Consider the following 18,080-nt stretch of genomic DNA (forward strand, 5'->3'; position numbering starts at 1 on the left):
TACGCAGTTGCACGGACTGGTTTAAACAAATATTACAAATGGCAACTGTTGGAGTTGTTAAAACTCACCCTGCTGTTCCTTTCAGTGTGTTATGGAGGGAATCCACTCACTTGACAACATATATATGAACCAATATACTGACCCATTCAGATGCTCTCTTATTACCAGCATAATTCCAACAGAATTGCTGAAAATTGTGTGTGTGCTATTTTTGCTGCTTCACTGAAGATACTCTGTGTTGACGCACAGAACATTTTTTTTCCAGTTTCCAGGCAACATGTGAATTAGTCGGTGTCATCCAACTTTCAATGAATACAATCTAAGATGCTGAGGAATTTCATTAATGTTAATAACTATTAATAAGAAACTTGTCAATTACTGTACTAGAATTAGTACCAGCAAAATTTCTAATTCTTGTAGATATGCATTCATATTCTTTTTTCAGTTCTAACAATTCACAATATGAGTGGAGCTACTGTAGCAGAAATGAGTACAAGCTTCAACTATGAAAACCTAACTTCATTCATGTGGTGCCACTCGTTAAACTGCATTTATTAAATTTGTGTTACCTTATATAGAAGGTACTGGGATAAATACAAAGTGCAGGGGAGCGGATTGGACAGAGGAGTGACATTGAGCAGAGAGGTAGAGATAGCTAATAACAAATTGAAATTTGAAAATGATTGTGAAAAATAAGGAACTATATTTCTTGGGCTGTTAACAAAATTCCAACAACTCAAACTGCCAAGAGGCCATCCTCACAGAAAGCATTCTTTCAATATTCCCAATATCAGTTATTATTTTGCTTTCTATCATAGCAAACGTGGGCTGACATTTGCTAAAACCTTGTTTGCCTGCATGGAGCTCCATCAGATCTCCTGTGTGTATTACAGACCATGCCAACACAGGATATTTGGAAAAGATAGTCTTGGAAATTTATTTAGCTCTAGAGTGTCCTCATACAAGCTTTTGGCTCCTATCTGCATCTATCTTGTGTAAACTAGTTTATCATCTACACTTACCTTAAGCCCCCTGCTTCTTTCTTCTGTGACTGATCAAGTTTACAATTTAAATATATCTGCCCAGCATCATTTACTGTGTACAACATTGGGCAACAACTGTGACCCTGAAAGCATAAGAATCACTGGATAGTTCTGTATTTACAATATTATCAGGTACCTCAACCACTTTAAGGTTAATTCAAATTATATCAGCAAACAGAGCTTCCATAAAAAGATCAAATTAAATAAATAACTGTTACAGGATCCAGAAGCAGCGAAGAGTAACTATGGTAAATACACACCAGAAACTTTAAGTTTATGAATATGAGAGATATCTTCGTAAACATTAAAAATAAATTAAAATATGTAAGAAGAAAAAAACAACAAATAGTAAGAGTAGAGTATTACGGCCTGTCAATAACAAAGTCATTACAGAAGGAGCACAAGATCAAATGTGGAAGGAAATCGGTTGTGTCCTTTTTAAGGAAATCATTCTAGAATTTGCCTTGGGTGATTTACTGAAACGAACTTAAAGATTGAAGCCATATGGAGATTTGAGTCACCATTATCTCTAAGGCGATTCCACTTCCTTACTAGTGCACCATCTCCTTTGATGAAAAATGCAACGAACTGAGCTAATGAAAACAGAGTGCCAAGTGTCACATTTCAAAAGTAAGATTATAAGGATGTGTCATAACAGTAAAATGTCAGCAGCAATGAAGACTGCTACTCACTCTTCCATTTCAGACACGAGTGTGACTTTTTGTTTAGTTAGAGCCTTATTAAACAGTATCAGCCAAGAAGTGACAATCTGCAGTATTCAAACATTCACGTAGCACATACCTGTCCACTAGGGGCCTGAAAATAATTTTGGCACTATAGGTAGTAGTACATCAATTTGCACAAAAATCAACCAATAATAGTGGCACATATTACAAAATTTCAATCTGTGTGAACCATTACATAGGAAGATGCCATGTTTTCATTGACATCAGTAAAGAAAAACAGTTTGGGGTAAATAATATAGATTGCTTTGAGAAGTCACCATACACCTAAATGTTACATCACTGAGAGTTCTCCTGGCAGTAAAGTGAGACAAACTTCTTGACAGTTACCAAAAATACAACAAACTGCTATCATCCAATTGCTATGACCAGAGCTAAACACACTCTCAAAAAGACTGGGAAAATATCTGTTTAGTAAAAAAGTCTGTTGCAGTTTTCATTCAAGTGATATTACATTATTGGAATGTATTATATTGTAGTAACTATAACTAACAACGGAACCTCCCCATCGCACCCCCTTCAGATCTAGTTAAAAGTTGGCACAGTGGATAGGCCTTGAAAAACTGAACACAGATCAATCGAGAATACAAGAAGAATTTGTGCGGAACTATGAAAAAAAAAAAAAAGCAAAATATACAAACTGAGTAGTCCATGCGCAATATAAGCAACATGGACGGTAATTTGGGCTTAGGAGTGCCGTGGTCCCGTTGTTAGCGTGAGCAGCTGCGGAACTGGAGGTCCTTGGTTCAAATCTTCACTCAAGTGAGAAGTTAATTTTTTATATAATCAACCTCGGTCTCCAAAATTCCAGGACATGTTCAGATTTGCTTGGACATATGCAGGATTTGACGGTCTACGCATGGAAAAATTTGCAAACGTTAAAACCATATGTTTTGACAGAGCACAGGGAAAACTGTGCGACTGTGAAACTGTTGCAGTCATTTGTTGCAGTTTATGTGACAAACTCTTATGTTTTCATCACTTTTTTGGGAGTGATTATCACATCCACAAGAAAACCTAAATCGGGCAAGGTAGAAGAATCTTTTTACCCATTCGCCAAGTGTACAAGTTAGGTGGGTCGACAACATATTCCTGTCATGTGACGCACATGCCTTCACCAGTGTCATATAGAATATATCAAACGTGTTTTCCTGTGGAGGAATCGGTTGACCTATGACCTTGCGATCAAATGTTTTCGGTTCCCATTGGAGAGGCACGTCCTTTCGTCTACTAATCGCATGGTTTTGCGGTGCGGCCGCAAAACACAGACACTTAACTTATTACAGTGAACAGGGACGTCAATGAACGAACGGACAGATCATAACTTTGCGAAAATAAATAAAATATACTTTTCACTCGAGGGAAGACTTGAACCAAGGACCCCTCGTTCCACAGCTGCTCATGCTAACCACGGGACCAGGGGGCTCCTGAGCTGACTATCTCCTTGATGTTGCTTATCTTGCGCATGGACTACTCAATTTGTACATTTTCTTATTTTTTTTCATAGTTTCACACAACTTCTTCCTGTTTACTCGATTGATCTGTGTTCAGTTTTTCAAGGCCTATCCACTGTGCCAACTTATAAGTAAATCTGAGGGGGGTGCGATGGGCAGGTTCGCTTGTAAGAATATATAATTTGGCTGAGGAAAATTCTGAAAAGGCAAGTCATTCATCGCTAATACAATGATTTCCGACACACAGATGCCAGCTGTCATCACTCTATATTTAAAAAAATAAAATATATATGTAATGTTGGAGCTACTGGCAGAATAGCGCAGTGCCTGATGGTCACTACTTCTGGATAATCCACTGCAGAACCATGAAATATCATATTTTTACTGTAACATTAAAACTGAAGGCCTTGGCATTCCAGGCCGCTTCAAATATTTTATATAAATCTTCAAACAGAGATATGGGGGAAAATTTCTCACTATTAAATTTAATATCTAGGGACTTAAAAAATTCACTTTTATGGTAAATGGAATTTATCAGGTAGTTTCCCATTTTGAGGCCAAAATAGGAAATTAACTAATAAATGCCATTTCACAGCAAACTTTATCCAAATGAACTATTTGATCAGGGACAGTTTGAAATACCTTTATTTTCTGCATATAAATATCAAAAGAAATTAAACCACTTTCAGTTTCTTGTATTGCACATTATCTGGCAATGCCCAGTTTAAAAAAAAGAAGTGCATAAGAACATGCCTGAAACATAAACAATGCAACTGTGCACAAATGCAACACTGTATCAGTGCACTCTCAAGCTATGCTCTAGTGCCTGGTCAACTGTGGGCAGCTGAATGGTCTCCATAAGAATGGCAGCACTGGACTCAGATGTGGGACCTAGCATTTTAGAACAAAGAAACAAGTACATTTTTCTGCTAGTTGAAGTTGCTAGTATGTTGAAACTTTAAATACGGAAGTTTTAGATGGGATGGGGGTGCAACCTAAACTATCTCGTTTATGATGATACCAACCACATCAAGTTCAGTGCTCACGACACTTTGCTAGTTCTTTCCTTACTTTAAAATGAGTGATGAGACCAACACTGGTCCATCACGGGGTAGGGGTAAGGCTCCAACATCAGAAGGGATTGGTGATACTATCATCACATGATTAGATTAGATTCAGTTTTCGTTCTGCAGACCCAAAAAATGAGATGATCCTCGTGAGTGAGGAACATGTCGGAAAGTATAACATAAAACATAAATCATTTGAATATAATACTTACTACCCTGACCTTTTGTCAGCAGATAGTCAAAATAGGTTAATACAATGCAGTAAACTGGAACAGCTAATATTTACAGAATTAACACACTGTCAGAATGAAACACTGTTATGCACTATTAATAAATTTATCATACACAAAATACCTAATCTTGACTGTTGTGACCAAGTGTTGTCAAAATTGAAATCTAAAAGATACATTTACTTAAGCTGGCTTAACAGTCTCTGTTAAGATATTCATCTATGGAATAGAAGGGGTCTAAGTTCTTGCTTGTAGCAGACTGCCACGAGTGACCACACGACCACACTACAGCAACCAGAAAACATCGGTCAACATATTTTGACCACACACAGTTTACCTGTAAAGCACAAGTAACTATTTTTGGTTCTACCTGTAGTCTAAGTACCTTGTCAGGTCAGTTCTGCCTGTAACACTATCAGTTATGGACCTCAAGGCTGTACATGCCCATAGAAGGGCTGTGCAATATGCTAATCAGGGCTCATACACTATAAATTTGAAATCAGTGTTCTGTATTTTTTTGTTAATTATTGAACTGGATGGAAAAGAAAGATAATGTTGAAAACACTAACTTAGGAAAATACACTACTCACCAGTGGGAAAATGCTGCTGCTTCTCAACTGAAACAATCATTTGTTGAAAGCTTACACAGAGCCAAAAGAAGAAAACAAGCACGGACCATTTTGGGAAAGAAACTGTTCAAGGTTTTGCAGAAGTAAACATTCCAGTCACAAACCTCTTATTACAAAGAATAAAAACAATTTATTCCCACTCATTATAATTTTCCCTGATCACCAATAATTTTTACTTATTGTTTTTCTGTTTTCCATCAATTTGAAACCACTAACAATGCACCAATAGACAACTGGTGTTGTTAAATCTGTGAAAAAATAGATGCTAATCCTGACAACAGTTGATGCATGATGCATGTAACTTCAAATTTAAAAAAAGGCTACTATGTTTAGTAACTGGCTACTATGGTTTGTAACCCAGAAAAATAAATGAAGACTCTGTACTTTAGACACACTAAAAGGATTTTAGCATGTACAGACACATGCAAAAAGCACATTCTTTCCCTGCTTTCAATGAAATGAGTAATGACCATGTAAGGCATAAGGCACCAGATGGTAGCTTGTGGAAATATGTGCAGTTATAGTTTAAAACAAGTGAGAGAATTCTATCTGATAATGCCAAACCTCATAAGGCAAAGCAAATAGTCAGCTGGATAAGTGTCCACTTTTTTGTACAGTACTATTAACATGTTACTGGGTGAACAAAGTGGTGCCACAAATATGTGAATGACATGTGAAACAAGAACATAATTCAACCTAAGCTATACAACTCTCTTTATTGTTTGGCTATGCACACAGGTTTAGGACGCCACACCAATTTTCACGCAATTGCCAGAACAGGTAGGCATATAATGTTACTTTGTTGAGAAAATCAGAACCATAACTCATCATTGCATTAAACTTACTCTTATATACCGGCAATATGCTTGAAAAGGGTGTGATGCATGAAATATGTTGTACAGTATAAGGATAATACAGCTGAGATCGATTTATTTACAGAATGTCATTTTTCTAAAACTGCTCATGAAACAAACCTTTATGTCATGTCCATTATAATTATCCGGGTTGTTATGCCGTGGTCGGTTGACCACAGCAAAACAGCACGGATAATTATAATGAACAGGACATTCCCGGCCATGAAAGTCTACATTTTAGTATATAAACTTTTGTGTGTTACTGTTGCAACTGAACTGATCACCAGGCAACACAAAATTATTGTACAGCCTATACAGCATGGTGGCGTTAATAATAAAAATAAAATTGTAAGCACACATTCGCTGTTTTTATTGTAGGTGATGAACATTTTTAGGAAGGTTAAAAACTGCTTTGTAAAATAATACATAGCTGCACTACTATTTCTACTGAACACAATCAACTTAAGACCAACATCACGCCATCTTCAGGACTCAGAATGGAACTCTGTCATGCACTCTCACAGTTACAATGCCAAATGTAACTTATAGAATGATCCATTACTATTATTAACTGTCTATGAGTAACCTTTACCTTGTGACAACATCAGTTATAGGGGAAACTATTTTAATGTGGACTCTTGACAATTGGACAACATGACATTTTTCACTTATACAATTTGTTGCCACAGATGAAAGAAACAATATCATCATCATCATCATCATCATCATCATCATTTCAGACTGATTACGCCTTTCAGCGTTCAGTCTGGAGCATAGCCCCCCTTATAAAATTCTTCCATGATCCCCTATTCAGTGCTAACATTGGTGCCTCTTCTGATGTTAAGCCTATTACTTCAAAATCATTCTTAACCGAATCCAGGTACCTTCTCCTTGGTCTACCCCGACTCCTCCTACCCTCTACTGCTGAACCCATGAGTCTCTTGGGTAACCTTGCTTCTCCCATGCATGTAACATGACCCCACCATCTAAGCCTGTTCGCCCTGACTGCTACATCTATAGAGTTCATTCCCAGTTTTTCTTTGATTTCCTCATTGTGTGGACACCCTCCTGCCATTGTTCCCAATCATCCTAGCTACCTTCATATCCGCAACCTCAACCTTATTGATAAGGTAACCTGCATCCACCCAGCTTTCGCTCCCATACAACAAAGATGGTCAAAAGATTGAACGGTGCACAGATAACTTAGTCTTGGTACTGACTTCTTTCCTGCAAAACAGAGTAGATCGTAGCTGAGTGCTCACTGCGTCAGCTTTGCTACACCTCACTTCCAGTTCTTTGACTATGTTGCCATCCTGTGAGAATATGCATCCTAAGTACTTGAAACCGTCCACCTGTTCTAAATTTGTTACTCCTATTTCGCACTCAATCCGTTTATATCTCTTTCCCACTGACATTACTTTCATTTTGGAGATGCTAATCTTCATACCACATGCCTTACATCTCTGATCTAGCTCTGAAATATTACTTTGTAAACTTTCAATCGAATCTGCCATCACAACTGTCATTCGCATATGCAAGACTGTTTATTTTGTGTTCACATATCTTAATCTCACCCAGCCAGTCTATTGTTTCCAACATATGATCCATAAATAATATGAACAACAGTGGAGACAGGTTGCAATCTTATCTTACCTCTGAAACTACTCCGAACCATGAACTCAATTTACCGTCAACTCTAACTGCTGCCTGACTATTTACGTAAAGACCTTTAATTGCTTGCAAAAGTTTGCCTCCTATTCCATAATTTCGTAGAACAGACAATATCTTCCTCCTAGGAACCTGGTCATATGACTTTTCTAGATCTATAAAGCATAGATACAACTCCCTGTTCCACTCATAACACTTCATTATTTGTCGTAAGCTAAAGAACTGGTGCTGACAATCTCTAAGAGGCCTAAACCCACACTGATTTTCATCCAATACTCGCACTTTCCTTTCAATAGTACCTGAGAAGATTTTACCCACAACGCTGATTAAAGAGATGCCTCTGTAGTTGTTACAATCTTTTCTGTTTCCACGTTTAAAGATTGGTGTGACTACTGCTTTCGTCCAGTCTGATGGAACCTGTCCCGACTCCCGCGCCATTTCAATTATCCTGTGTAGCCATTTAAGACCTGACATTCCACTGTATTTGATGAGTTCTGACTTAATTTCATCCACCCCAGCCACTTTATTGCATTTCAATCTATTGACCATTTTCTCCACTTCCTCAAATGTGATCCTATTTCCAACATCATGCCTATCCCATTGTACATCAAAATCTGAAACATTACTGATTGTATTTTCACCTACATTGAGCAACTCTTCAAAATATTCCCTCCATCTGCCCAAGGCATCAACAGGATTCACCAGCAGTTTTTCTGACCTGTCCAAAATACTTGTCATTTCCTTCTTACCTCCCTTTCGAAGACTGCTAATTGCGCTCCAGAATGGTTTTCCAGCAGCTTGACCCAAAGTCTCCAACCTGTTTCCAAAGTCTTTCCAAGATTTCTTCTTGGATGCTGCAATTATCTGTTTGGCTTTGTTTCTTTCTTCAACATAACTTTCTCTGTCTACCTGAGTTCTAGTATGTAGCCATTTTTGATATGCCTTCTTCTTCCTTTTACAGGCTGCCTTGACTATGTCATTCTACCAAGCTGTTTGCTTCATCCTACCTTTACGCACTATTGTTCCAAGACATTCTTTAGCCACTTCTAGTACTGTGTCCCTGTACCTTGTCCATTTCTTTTCCAATGACTGTAACTGACTACATTCAACTAACTGGTACCTTTCTGAGATCACTGTTACGTATTTGTGCCCGATTTCCTTATCCTGAAGTTTCTCCACTCCTATCCTCCTACATATGGACCTGACCTCCTGCACTTTCGGCCTCACAATCCCAATTTCACTGCAGATTAAATAATGATCAGTGTTATCAAAGAATCCCCTGAATACACGTGTCCCCCTCACAGCCTTCCTAAATTCCTGATCTGTTATTATATAGTCAATGACAGATCTAGTTCCCCTGCCTTCCCAGGTATACCGGTGAATGTTCTTATGTTTAAAAAAGGAGTTGGTGATTACTAAGCCCACACTGGCACAGAAATCCAAGAGTTGTTTCCCATTCCTGTTGGCCTCCATATCCTCTCCAAATTTACCCATAGCCTTTTCATACCCTTCTGTTCGATTTCCAATCCTGGCATTAAAATCACCCATGAGCAGAACACCATCCTTGTCCTTTACTCTAACAACCACATCACTGAGTGCGTCATAAAAACTATCCATTTTATCTTGATCTGTCCCTTCACAATGTGAATATACTGACACAATCCTAATTTTCTTGCTAGACACTTTCAAATCTATCCACATCAGTCGTTCATTTACATACCTTATTGCAAATACGCTGGGTTCCATTTCTTTCCTGATGTAAAGCCCCACACCCCATTGTGCTATTCCTGCTTTGACTCCTGACAGGTAGACCTTGTATTCTCCCACTCCCTCTTCTTTCTCACCCCTTACCTGAATGTCACTAACAGGTAAAACATCCAACCCCATCTTACTTGCAGCCTCTGCCAGCTCTACCTTCTTCCCAGAGTAGCCCCCATTGATATTAATAGCTCCCCATCTCATTACCATTCGTTTGCCGAGTCGTATCTGAGGAGTCCCTGGTTTGTCAATTAGAGGTGGAACTCCGTCACCTCCAAAGGTCTGAAACATTTTGCTCTGATTGTTGCCAGCATCATATTCAAACAGAAGAAACAATAAGGATGACAAAAAATTCTACTAGGACTAACTGGGGATTGGAATCTAGAACAATGGACCTTTAGTCAACATTTACTAATTTATTAAGCCATTACAATTTTTTTTCCCATCGGAAGTAGGGTTGGTGGCGGCGGCGGCGGTGGTGGAGCTTTACTTGCATCAGCAAATAAAGTGTGCACACTTTTTGTTTTCTAAACTTCCCAGTAATGTCTATGTAAATGCTGTCAACATAAATAATTATTGCAGTATCATTTGAATCATTCAACAATGATCTTTCTGTGAAATGAGCTACAAAGGATATTCTGCCCTTGCAGTTACTCAAATACTTGGTTTGTACCTTCACCATACAAGTGTGCTTCCCCTTTTGGAACAAAGAAGCTTAGAACAACATTCTTCAATGCTCATTATTCATAAGATAATAACAACCACAAAAGAAAAAATGCCATCCTAACAGAGTAACTGCATGTATGTATGGTCAAAGTATTCTCTCAGACTGTGCCATTCACTCTCGGAACAACACACAGACTGTAGCTAAGCAATTCTCCAATTCTTTTTCCAATGGTGCTAGTTCAGCAAGATGTATATATTAGACCCTCTGTGTAATTCATGAAGTGGGAGTGAGGTACTGCTAAGTTGAAGCTGCAAGGTGGATGATCTGGCCTGTCTCAATAGTTCTCCTAGAAACAGCATTCCACAAAAGGCAAGGGTCAAGGTTTGGGACTCAGTTCAGCACACAGTTTTAATTACTATCTTGGTAAGTTTCAATCAGTTAGACTGTTCACTTCGAACTTCATGGGACTAATCATATCAGCCACATTTATCAATTTCTTGTATGTAACATACTGATCTCATTGGCAAATACAAGAGGTAAGAGTAGTGAGCACATGACTTCTTTTGTCTGCGCACCTGCAAAAAGTGGGTAACCAACGTGGTCATATAAGCGCACCAACATTTGTTCTCCAATCAACTACTGAATATATCCAAAAGATGACTGACTGAATGACAACTGGTAAGTTTCAAAATATTCTGAGACACTTCATAAAATTACTTACAGCTGCAACTACCGAGTTTCGACCAACCCATGCACAGCTCAGAAATGGCAGGAACTCAGTACGTAATTTGCTAACTGTCATTTGTTTGTTTGCATCAGCTACAGATATGGAAGAGTCATGCCCCACCCAACAAACTCTGTTCCCATCGCCTGAGAAGGCAACAGCTCGCACCCATCCTCCTGCAAATAAAATAGGAAATCTCACGTGAGAAAAAGTGGAAAAGGTTTGCAAAATTTTCGCAGATTACAGAGAAACTGTTTCACCTAAATACAGAATATTTATGGACATACCTCCTCCTGATGAATTTGGAAACTCTGCAAGTAACTGTCCCAAGGTCATCTTCATCCCCCATGGAGAAGGTTGTGGCATTTCCTCTATGTCTTTGATAAAGGCAGAAAAGATTCTCACCTGGAAATACAAGCACCTTAGATAATATACTGTTGCAATTATTTACATACATTCAGTGCACCAAGAAAGTTTATAATAAAATGGCAAATATGCCAGTCACAGTGCAGAACTTGAAGGCAAGGCAACAACAACATCAATGTTTCAGATGCCAGTGCATCGGGCACAGGGTACGCCAATGCTTTATGCCTAATGTCTATGTCTGCTCACTTCCACATGAAGAGGCACTTAAGTGAACAAACTGTGGTAGAAAACACTCAGCATGTTATTCTAGTTGTGAGAAATTCAAAGCTGCCTTAGGTTGCCAATGTGGAACAACCTACAAGACACCAACCATCCAGTAGACAACTCACTCTGTCTGCACACCGTCATGTTATGTCAGCAATGCGAAGCAGCACTCTGGTTGAGGTCCTTGTGCAAAAGCACCACTGAATGTGAGCCTCATCGGAGGCTTCAACAATGTGGAACAACCGCTACTGCTGAACCGAGGCAACAGTTGTGCCCACACCAACTCCCAGTAGGAGGCATGTTGCTCCATAAACTGCACACTGCAGGTGCAGATTGACATCCCACATGTCCTGGAGATGCGGTGCGGCCCACAAGCAGCAGTGGAGACAGAACATGAGACTACAAATCTCTGTCCCACAAGCCAGAAGACTAGGTTAGATGTCAGCTTCTAGGAAGGTGGCAGCAGCCATGACCATGACGGAGCTACCAACTGCAACAACATGGCACTCAGTACCAACTATACTGACGCTGCTAGAAGTGGAGACATCGACAGCTTTGTCACATTGCTCCTGATACTCTTTGATCGTACGATGAACATAGTCAAACAACCTGCTGCTCTAAATGTCTGTGACACTGCTGTGGGTACAGCCAAGTTGCCAGCTGCTCAACATCTAGCAGCTTAACTTGCTACTCCGCGTGCTCACGGGTGCGAGCTGCAGGACTGATCATCCTGGCTGACTACAGTCATGCTACCAGAACCACAGCCAACAGCAAAGGCCAAGAAGGAGAATCTAAATCACAAATCCCCAAGATAATCAAAAGAGAAAACCACAACATCATGGTAGTTGCACGGTAGGCCAAACACTTAGGTGTTAGAACTGTGTCATATAAAGAGGTTGACGGGTTCTCTGAAGAACCGAGTTGAATGTGCATGGGAATGGAAGAGGAGAGGCCAATCCTGGGATCCATAGTCTTGGCTTCCTCAGCAACTGGCTGGTGTTGGGTCACTGGTCTGCAGACTTCTGGCAACAGGGTTTCCAAAAGGGGTTCCTGTCACTAATAGACACCAGAGGAGGATGCTCCTTCTCTGGCTGAGTACAGGGAGTTTAGGTCCCTGAACATGGTGCTGCAGGAACCACAAGAAGTCAACAATGTGGGAGTAAATATACAAAGTATTGCCGACGACCTGGTTAAAGTGGTGGCAAAAGTCGATATCATGTAGACAGAATATAAACAAATAGTATTTTTTCCACTCTTAAAAATTTGAGAGGCGATTGGCTATCTTCAATGCTTGGATTTTGCATTTCTTAAATAATGTAGCACACTATGGGGGCTGGTGAGGCTGGCTGTTTATGCAACTGCCACAGTCAAGGGGCAGCTCACATGGTGCATTTTCATGCAGTAGTCAACTGCAGTCTCCACAAATCAGGTCGTAAGTACCGTGGGTAAATATGTGCCTGACACACTGACATTGCATTAGGTATGATCATCACTGGCTCCGCTCTATATGCATCAAGCCGGGAAGAGTCTTCTGAGAGGATGTATACAGAAGACAAATACTGATCAATATGATTGTAACTAAGAACCGATAAAATTAAGAGACAGACGCATATAGAAGTGAGAGTGGGCTAAGAGGGTGTAGGTGAGCAAAATGCTCAGCTCAGAAAGCAGCTGGAGAACCCCACGACATATGCAATGGGAGATGCACTTGCTGCATCTGACTCATTCTCTCACCCTTCACTACCACAAGAAAACTAGCAATGTGGACAAATTTATCGAATCACAGGAAATGCAACAACAATGATGAGACAGTAAATCAACAACAACGTAAAAGAATAAGGAAAATGGAAAAGGTTGGGAGGACAGGAGCCAGGTCCGACCAACGAACATCATCAGTTATGTGCTCCCATAGTCAGAGTGGGCGACAGGGCACGCCTCCAGTTCCTCAGTCAGCTGATAAGGCCAATATGTCCTACGTAACAGAGAGGAGGTATTGAGTGAGGGAAACGCAGCTTCACATCACAGCAGTAAACCGTGATTTTGACCTTCTCCATCTGTCTGGATGCAATCCAGGAACAGAGAGGAGTAAGTCACTTTGTTTTGCTTGCCTCCTAAGACTTTTCCAAGGAGAAAAAGGTCACATGTTTGTAAAAATCTGCACAGAAGTATTCTCATATGTCTTAACACAGCTGCAGCTTCACAGCAACAAGCTGAAAGCTTATTTCTTTTCATGGTGCCTGATATCTGCTGTGGAAAGATTGCCAGAGCCACAAAGGCTCTTCCCATGGGAGCCACCCAGCCAGAGCAATAACCGTCTGGCTCAATGGCCATTGCCCATAGTCATGGTGCACCCAAACGGACAGGCACCTACTCCTCGACATGAACAGGGAGGTAACACCTTTAGTATTGACAGGGCATTCCCTGTGCATTCAGGTTTTACCACTGTACAAGTACCTGATAAATCTCCACATGGACTGAGTGACCTTCCCTGCATTTCAGGAAAAAATTCTGAAAGGGTGTAGTTCAAACCTAGAAGTGAGGAGCAAATGTAAGTCAACAAATAGGTAGTGTAAAATAATGAAAGAATGAAGGAAAAGCTGTAGTCCAGTCCAATGTATAAGCTAGGTTGTCAGCAGGGAATCTGTTCTAGGGACTAACAAGGTGAGGGACTTACATGTGGGTCACCAATATTTATCAGGTTTAGCAAGGACATTCTACAGTATAACCCCACTTTTATACTCTTGGAATTAATGTTTTCCTGCCATTTACAACACTTTTTTATCGCTCCCATGAAATATCCTATGTCCACAATATTAATTTGCACCCAAGTTTACATCAGCATATTTATAATTTTCCCGTGACTTAAACTTTATAAAATAAGTTTGCGAAGAAAAAAAATTACATAAAATGACGCTGGAATGATGTTGGCCATCAAGTAGTATTTACAAACATTACGTGGTTAAGTTTCTTGACACCTAGGCGCTCTGCTCAGTGGATTTGGAGCGGGAAACATGTAAAAGTTGGAACAATTTGTGCCGTATCTCCTGCTGCTGCGAAGTTCTACTCGGTGTGGTGGCTGATGGGAGTAATTGCACCCCATTTATATGGTGCTCCCAAAATGGATTTCGTAAACTGATGACCAAATACCGCTTCTGGGTCATCAACGTTAGTTTGAATAAAGATATAATGACGAATCACGACCAGTTCCAAACTGCTTCTACAGTCTTGCACAATGTCGTAATTGTTGTGATCGAGGCTACATCTTTGTCAAATCATATTTAGCGCGTTTCACCGATTGACCGCCTGCAGCACTAGTTGAAACCTTCAGTCACTTTGTGTTGCTTGCGTGTTGGTTTAAACACAGTGCCATATAATTATGATTTTTTTAATGCTGGATGAAATGTGTTTCGAGAATTTATTCTCATTGTCAGGTACAGTATTTACGTATGTATGTTTTGTGATGTTATACAAACAATCAATGTAAGTGATAGCTGGCATGTGTGGAGGTTTACCTACATAACTGAGGAGGCAAAGTACGTGATAACATCAAAAAGATGAATACAGTGTTAGTTTTTGAAAAAATGAGGTCAAAGTCGATGATGAAAAATTGAACATTCAATACTATACATAGAAAGAGCATCTAAAAACAAACATCCATTATTAATATAATATGAGATGCTTAGTTAATTATGTTCAAGTTATTAATGTTTTTTGTGTTTTCATGCTGTAGCTTGTTTACCCGTGATTCTCTGCATATAGCAGAGTGAGGTTGGTGGTCTGCGTTCACATTAAACTGTCAGTGTTGTTCACGAATTCAGAGAATCAACAACCTTTGACAAGTTTGCTGGCAGAATGTGAAGCTCAAAATGTTGAAGATGTTGCATGTATTGTTGAAAACAAGAGTGAAAAAAGCAAACAAGCACTCACTGACGTGATAAAAGTTCTCAAATTTATTTTGAGAAAAGAGCTTTGCACTGCCAGCTGCGAGCACATCAATTTCTGAAAGATCTTGTTTTATCCACAGTTTTGGATTATATGGTATGCACCAGGAAGTGACTTTTGTAAAAGTTGAAGAGGTTGTCTATGAAAATAAAACTGAAGCTCTTCCAGATTTTGTTGACAGTATTAATATCACCGATGACTCAAGTGCATCAACCACATCACCTGTAAAATCAGGATGAAAATATGAAGATTCAGTGTATGAACCAAATCAAAGAGAGAAGACCTGGGGGTAAGTAACATTGAGTGTCAAAATAACTGCAGTTGTATTGGCGAAACAGCATCCTGATTGGAGTCTGAAATCATTGCAGACCAAGGAAGTAAGTTCAAGGTTAATAAGAAAGGACTTAGTGAAGAGATGGGAAGCAGCAGACATCAAAAACGGAGTATACTGAGTTGGTAAATTAAATGCTGTCAATAAATGGGCATTCAAGAGATTCACTGAAGCCAGAGAAGGTGCAGAGCACATAGCAGCTTCTCTTCAGCAGGCGGCGATAGCAGCAAGTATGCAGTTTAAATCACAGGCAAGTGATGTTCAGTTCACAGAGTCGTCGTCGTCGTCGTCATCGTCATCCTATCAAGCTCTTTCAGCGACAGGCCAAAGCCTATTTACGAGAAAGAGAGAGAGAGAGAGAGAGAGAGAGAGAGAGAGAGAGAGAGATAGATATTGGAATAACACTGAAGTGGGCGGAGCTTGCACAGTATGCATTTCTGTTGCTAGGCATTTATAGCATAACTCATTGCCAGTTCAGTGCTGCCTGCATTGTTGACCTGGCTTGTTCTGTTCATCTGTAGTGATTGTTTCTGCTAGTGCTGCTTCATTCTTGTTTTCTACTCAGTAAAAATTCTGTTGAAACTATTTTAATGTTGGAAACAGCTTACCAAGATGATGCTATGGAAAAATCTCAAGTGTATGAGTGGTTTTCTCGATTTAAAAATGGCGATATGCCCATTGATGACAAACCTGGTTCAGGACGTACATCAACTGCCCAAATCGACAAAAGTATTGAAAAAATTTGAGAGCTTGTTGCTCACAGACCATTGAAAGACAACTGATCAACTGTCAGGAATTAGTGGATTATCTTGGAGCTCAGTTCAGCGGAATTTAACAGAAGATCTGGGAATGAAAAGGGTTGCTGCTAAGTTTGTTCCTCGGGTTCTGACTGATAATCCAAAGCAACATCAAGTTGCGTGCTTTGAAGCAACAGCTTGAAACTGATCAAGATTCTGTGTCAAAGGTCATTATGGGTGCTGAGTAATGGTGCTATGGTTACGACCCGCAAACCAATGGAAGATGTCATCGCCACCCTGCCAGAAAAATGTTGAGTCAAATCAAACATCAAAACAATGCCAAGAGCATAGTTCATTCAGAGTCTGTTCCCCCATGTAAGACAGTCAGTCAAACCTTTTATTTGGAAGTTTTCAGAGGATTGTGCAACAGTGTTCTTCAAAAAAGACCTAATTTGTAGCAGACAGGAGACTGATTCTTCTACCACAACAATGCACCTGCACACACAGCCATCTCTGTTAGTTTTTGGCTACAAATGGCATGGTTCTGCTGCCCGATACATGTTACTCCCACAACCTGGCTCTGTGTTACTTTTTCTTATTTCCACAGATGAAAAGGGGCATGAAAGGACACCAATTTGACAAAATTTGAGACGTCAAGAGAAAAACAAGGGAGGAGCTGTCAGCCATTTCTAAAGATGACTTCAAAAAAAATTTTCACGCAGCGGAGCACTGGTGGGACAAATATATTAGTTGTAATGGAGAGTATTTCAAAGAAGATAAGTTTGTTTTGTAAACAACTTGAAAATATATAGCTTTTAAAAAATAATTCCTTTTTTTCGTACCCTCTTGTACAGTTAGTATAAAACATATGCTGATACGCTGAAGCAATAAAAAACATTTGTTTCAATTGGTACTGAGAACTCTCTTACATCATGCAATATTCCATTGCTGCATCTGAAAAACTGATGCGGACAGTGTTCTTGTGTTAGCAAGAGTACACTAGAAAATTCAGTCCACCAGTCTCTCAGGAAGTTGAAGCTCTGCACAGCCAATCTGGAAACGTTTTTTGCCACACGCTTAAAATGGCAAAATTACCTCCCAACTGCATGAATCTTATCTGGTTCGCAATGTGAAACCTTATGCGCAGCAAAATACAATCTTCCTGATATTCGATTAATATGGTGGCTGAAACAACATCACACGCCATGAGAGGACTTTCATATATGAGGATGCTCAACCAACATGCAATGTGAACGAGATGGGTGTGATGAACAACCAAAATGTACTTCTCTGTTAACCATGTGACGTTTACTTTTTCCGAGAGGTAAATAATTTCATCACACGACTTCAAAACCATGTGATATACATGACTTCAAAATTGTACGGTACTTCAAAATTGTACGGTACTTCAAAACTGTACGGTACTTCAAAACTGTACGGTACTTCAAAACTGTACGGTACTTCAAAACTGTACGGTACTTCAAAATTGTACGGTACTTCAAAATTGTACGACATCACAGCAGAGCAGATAACTGCATCTGCACACGCTTACTGAAGCTAAAATGATATACCAGATCAATGCTATTAGAAGAACCGTTATAAA

The 18,080-nt window shown here is 39.6% G+C and overlaps 1 protein-coding gene across 2 annotated transcripts in view; it reads right to left on the minus strand.

The window, feature by feature from the left end:
- Window positions 1-18,080, minus strand: part of LOC126475524 (actin-related protein 2/3 complex subunit 1A-B) — a 39,638-nt gene that overhangs the window by 6,777 nt on the left and 14,781 nt on the right. For both annotated transcript variants that reach the window (XM_050103455.1, XM_050103457.1), the window contains exons 6-8: window positions 11,125-11,242; window positions 10,835-11,013; window positions 1,023-1,126 (exon numbers count right to left, since the gene is read on the minus strand). In XM_050103455.1, coding sequence (XP_049959412.1) covers window positions 1,023-1,126; window positions 10,835-11,013; window positions 11,125-11,242 — 401 coding nt within the window. The remainder of the gene's footprint in view (window positions 1-1,022; window positions 1,127-10,834; window positions 11,014-11,124; window positions 11,243-18,080) is intronic.

The sequence above is a fragment of the Schistocerca serialis genome, chromosome 4, assembly GCF_023864345.2.
Source record: "Schistocerca serialis cubense isolate TAMUIC-IGC-003099 chromosome 4, iqSchSeri2.2, whole genome shotgun sequence".
NCBI lineage: Eukaryota > Metazoa > Arthropoda > Insecta > Orthoptera > Acrididae > Schistocerca > Schistocerca serialis.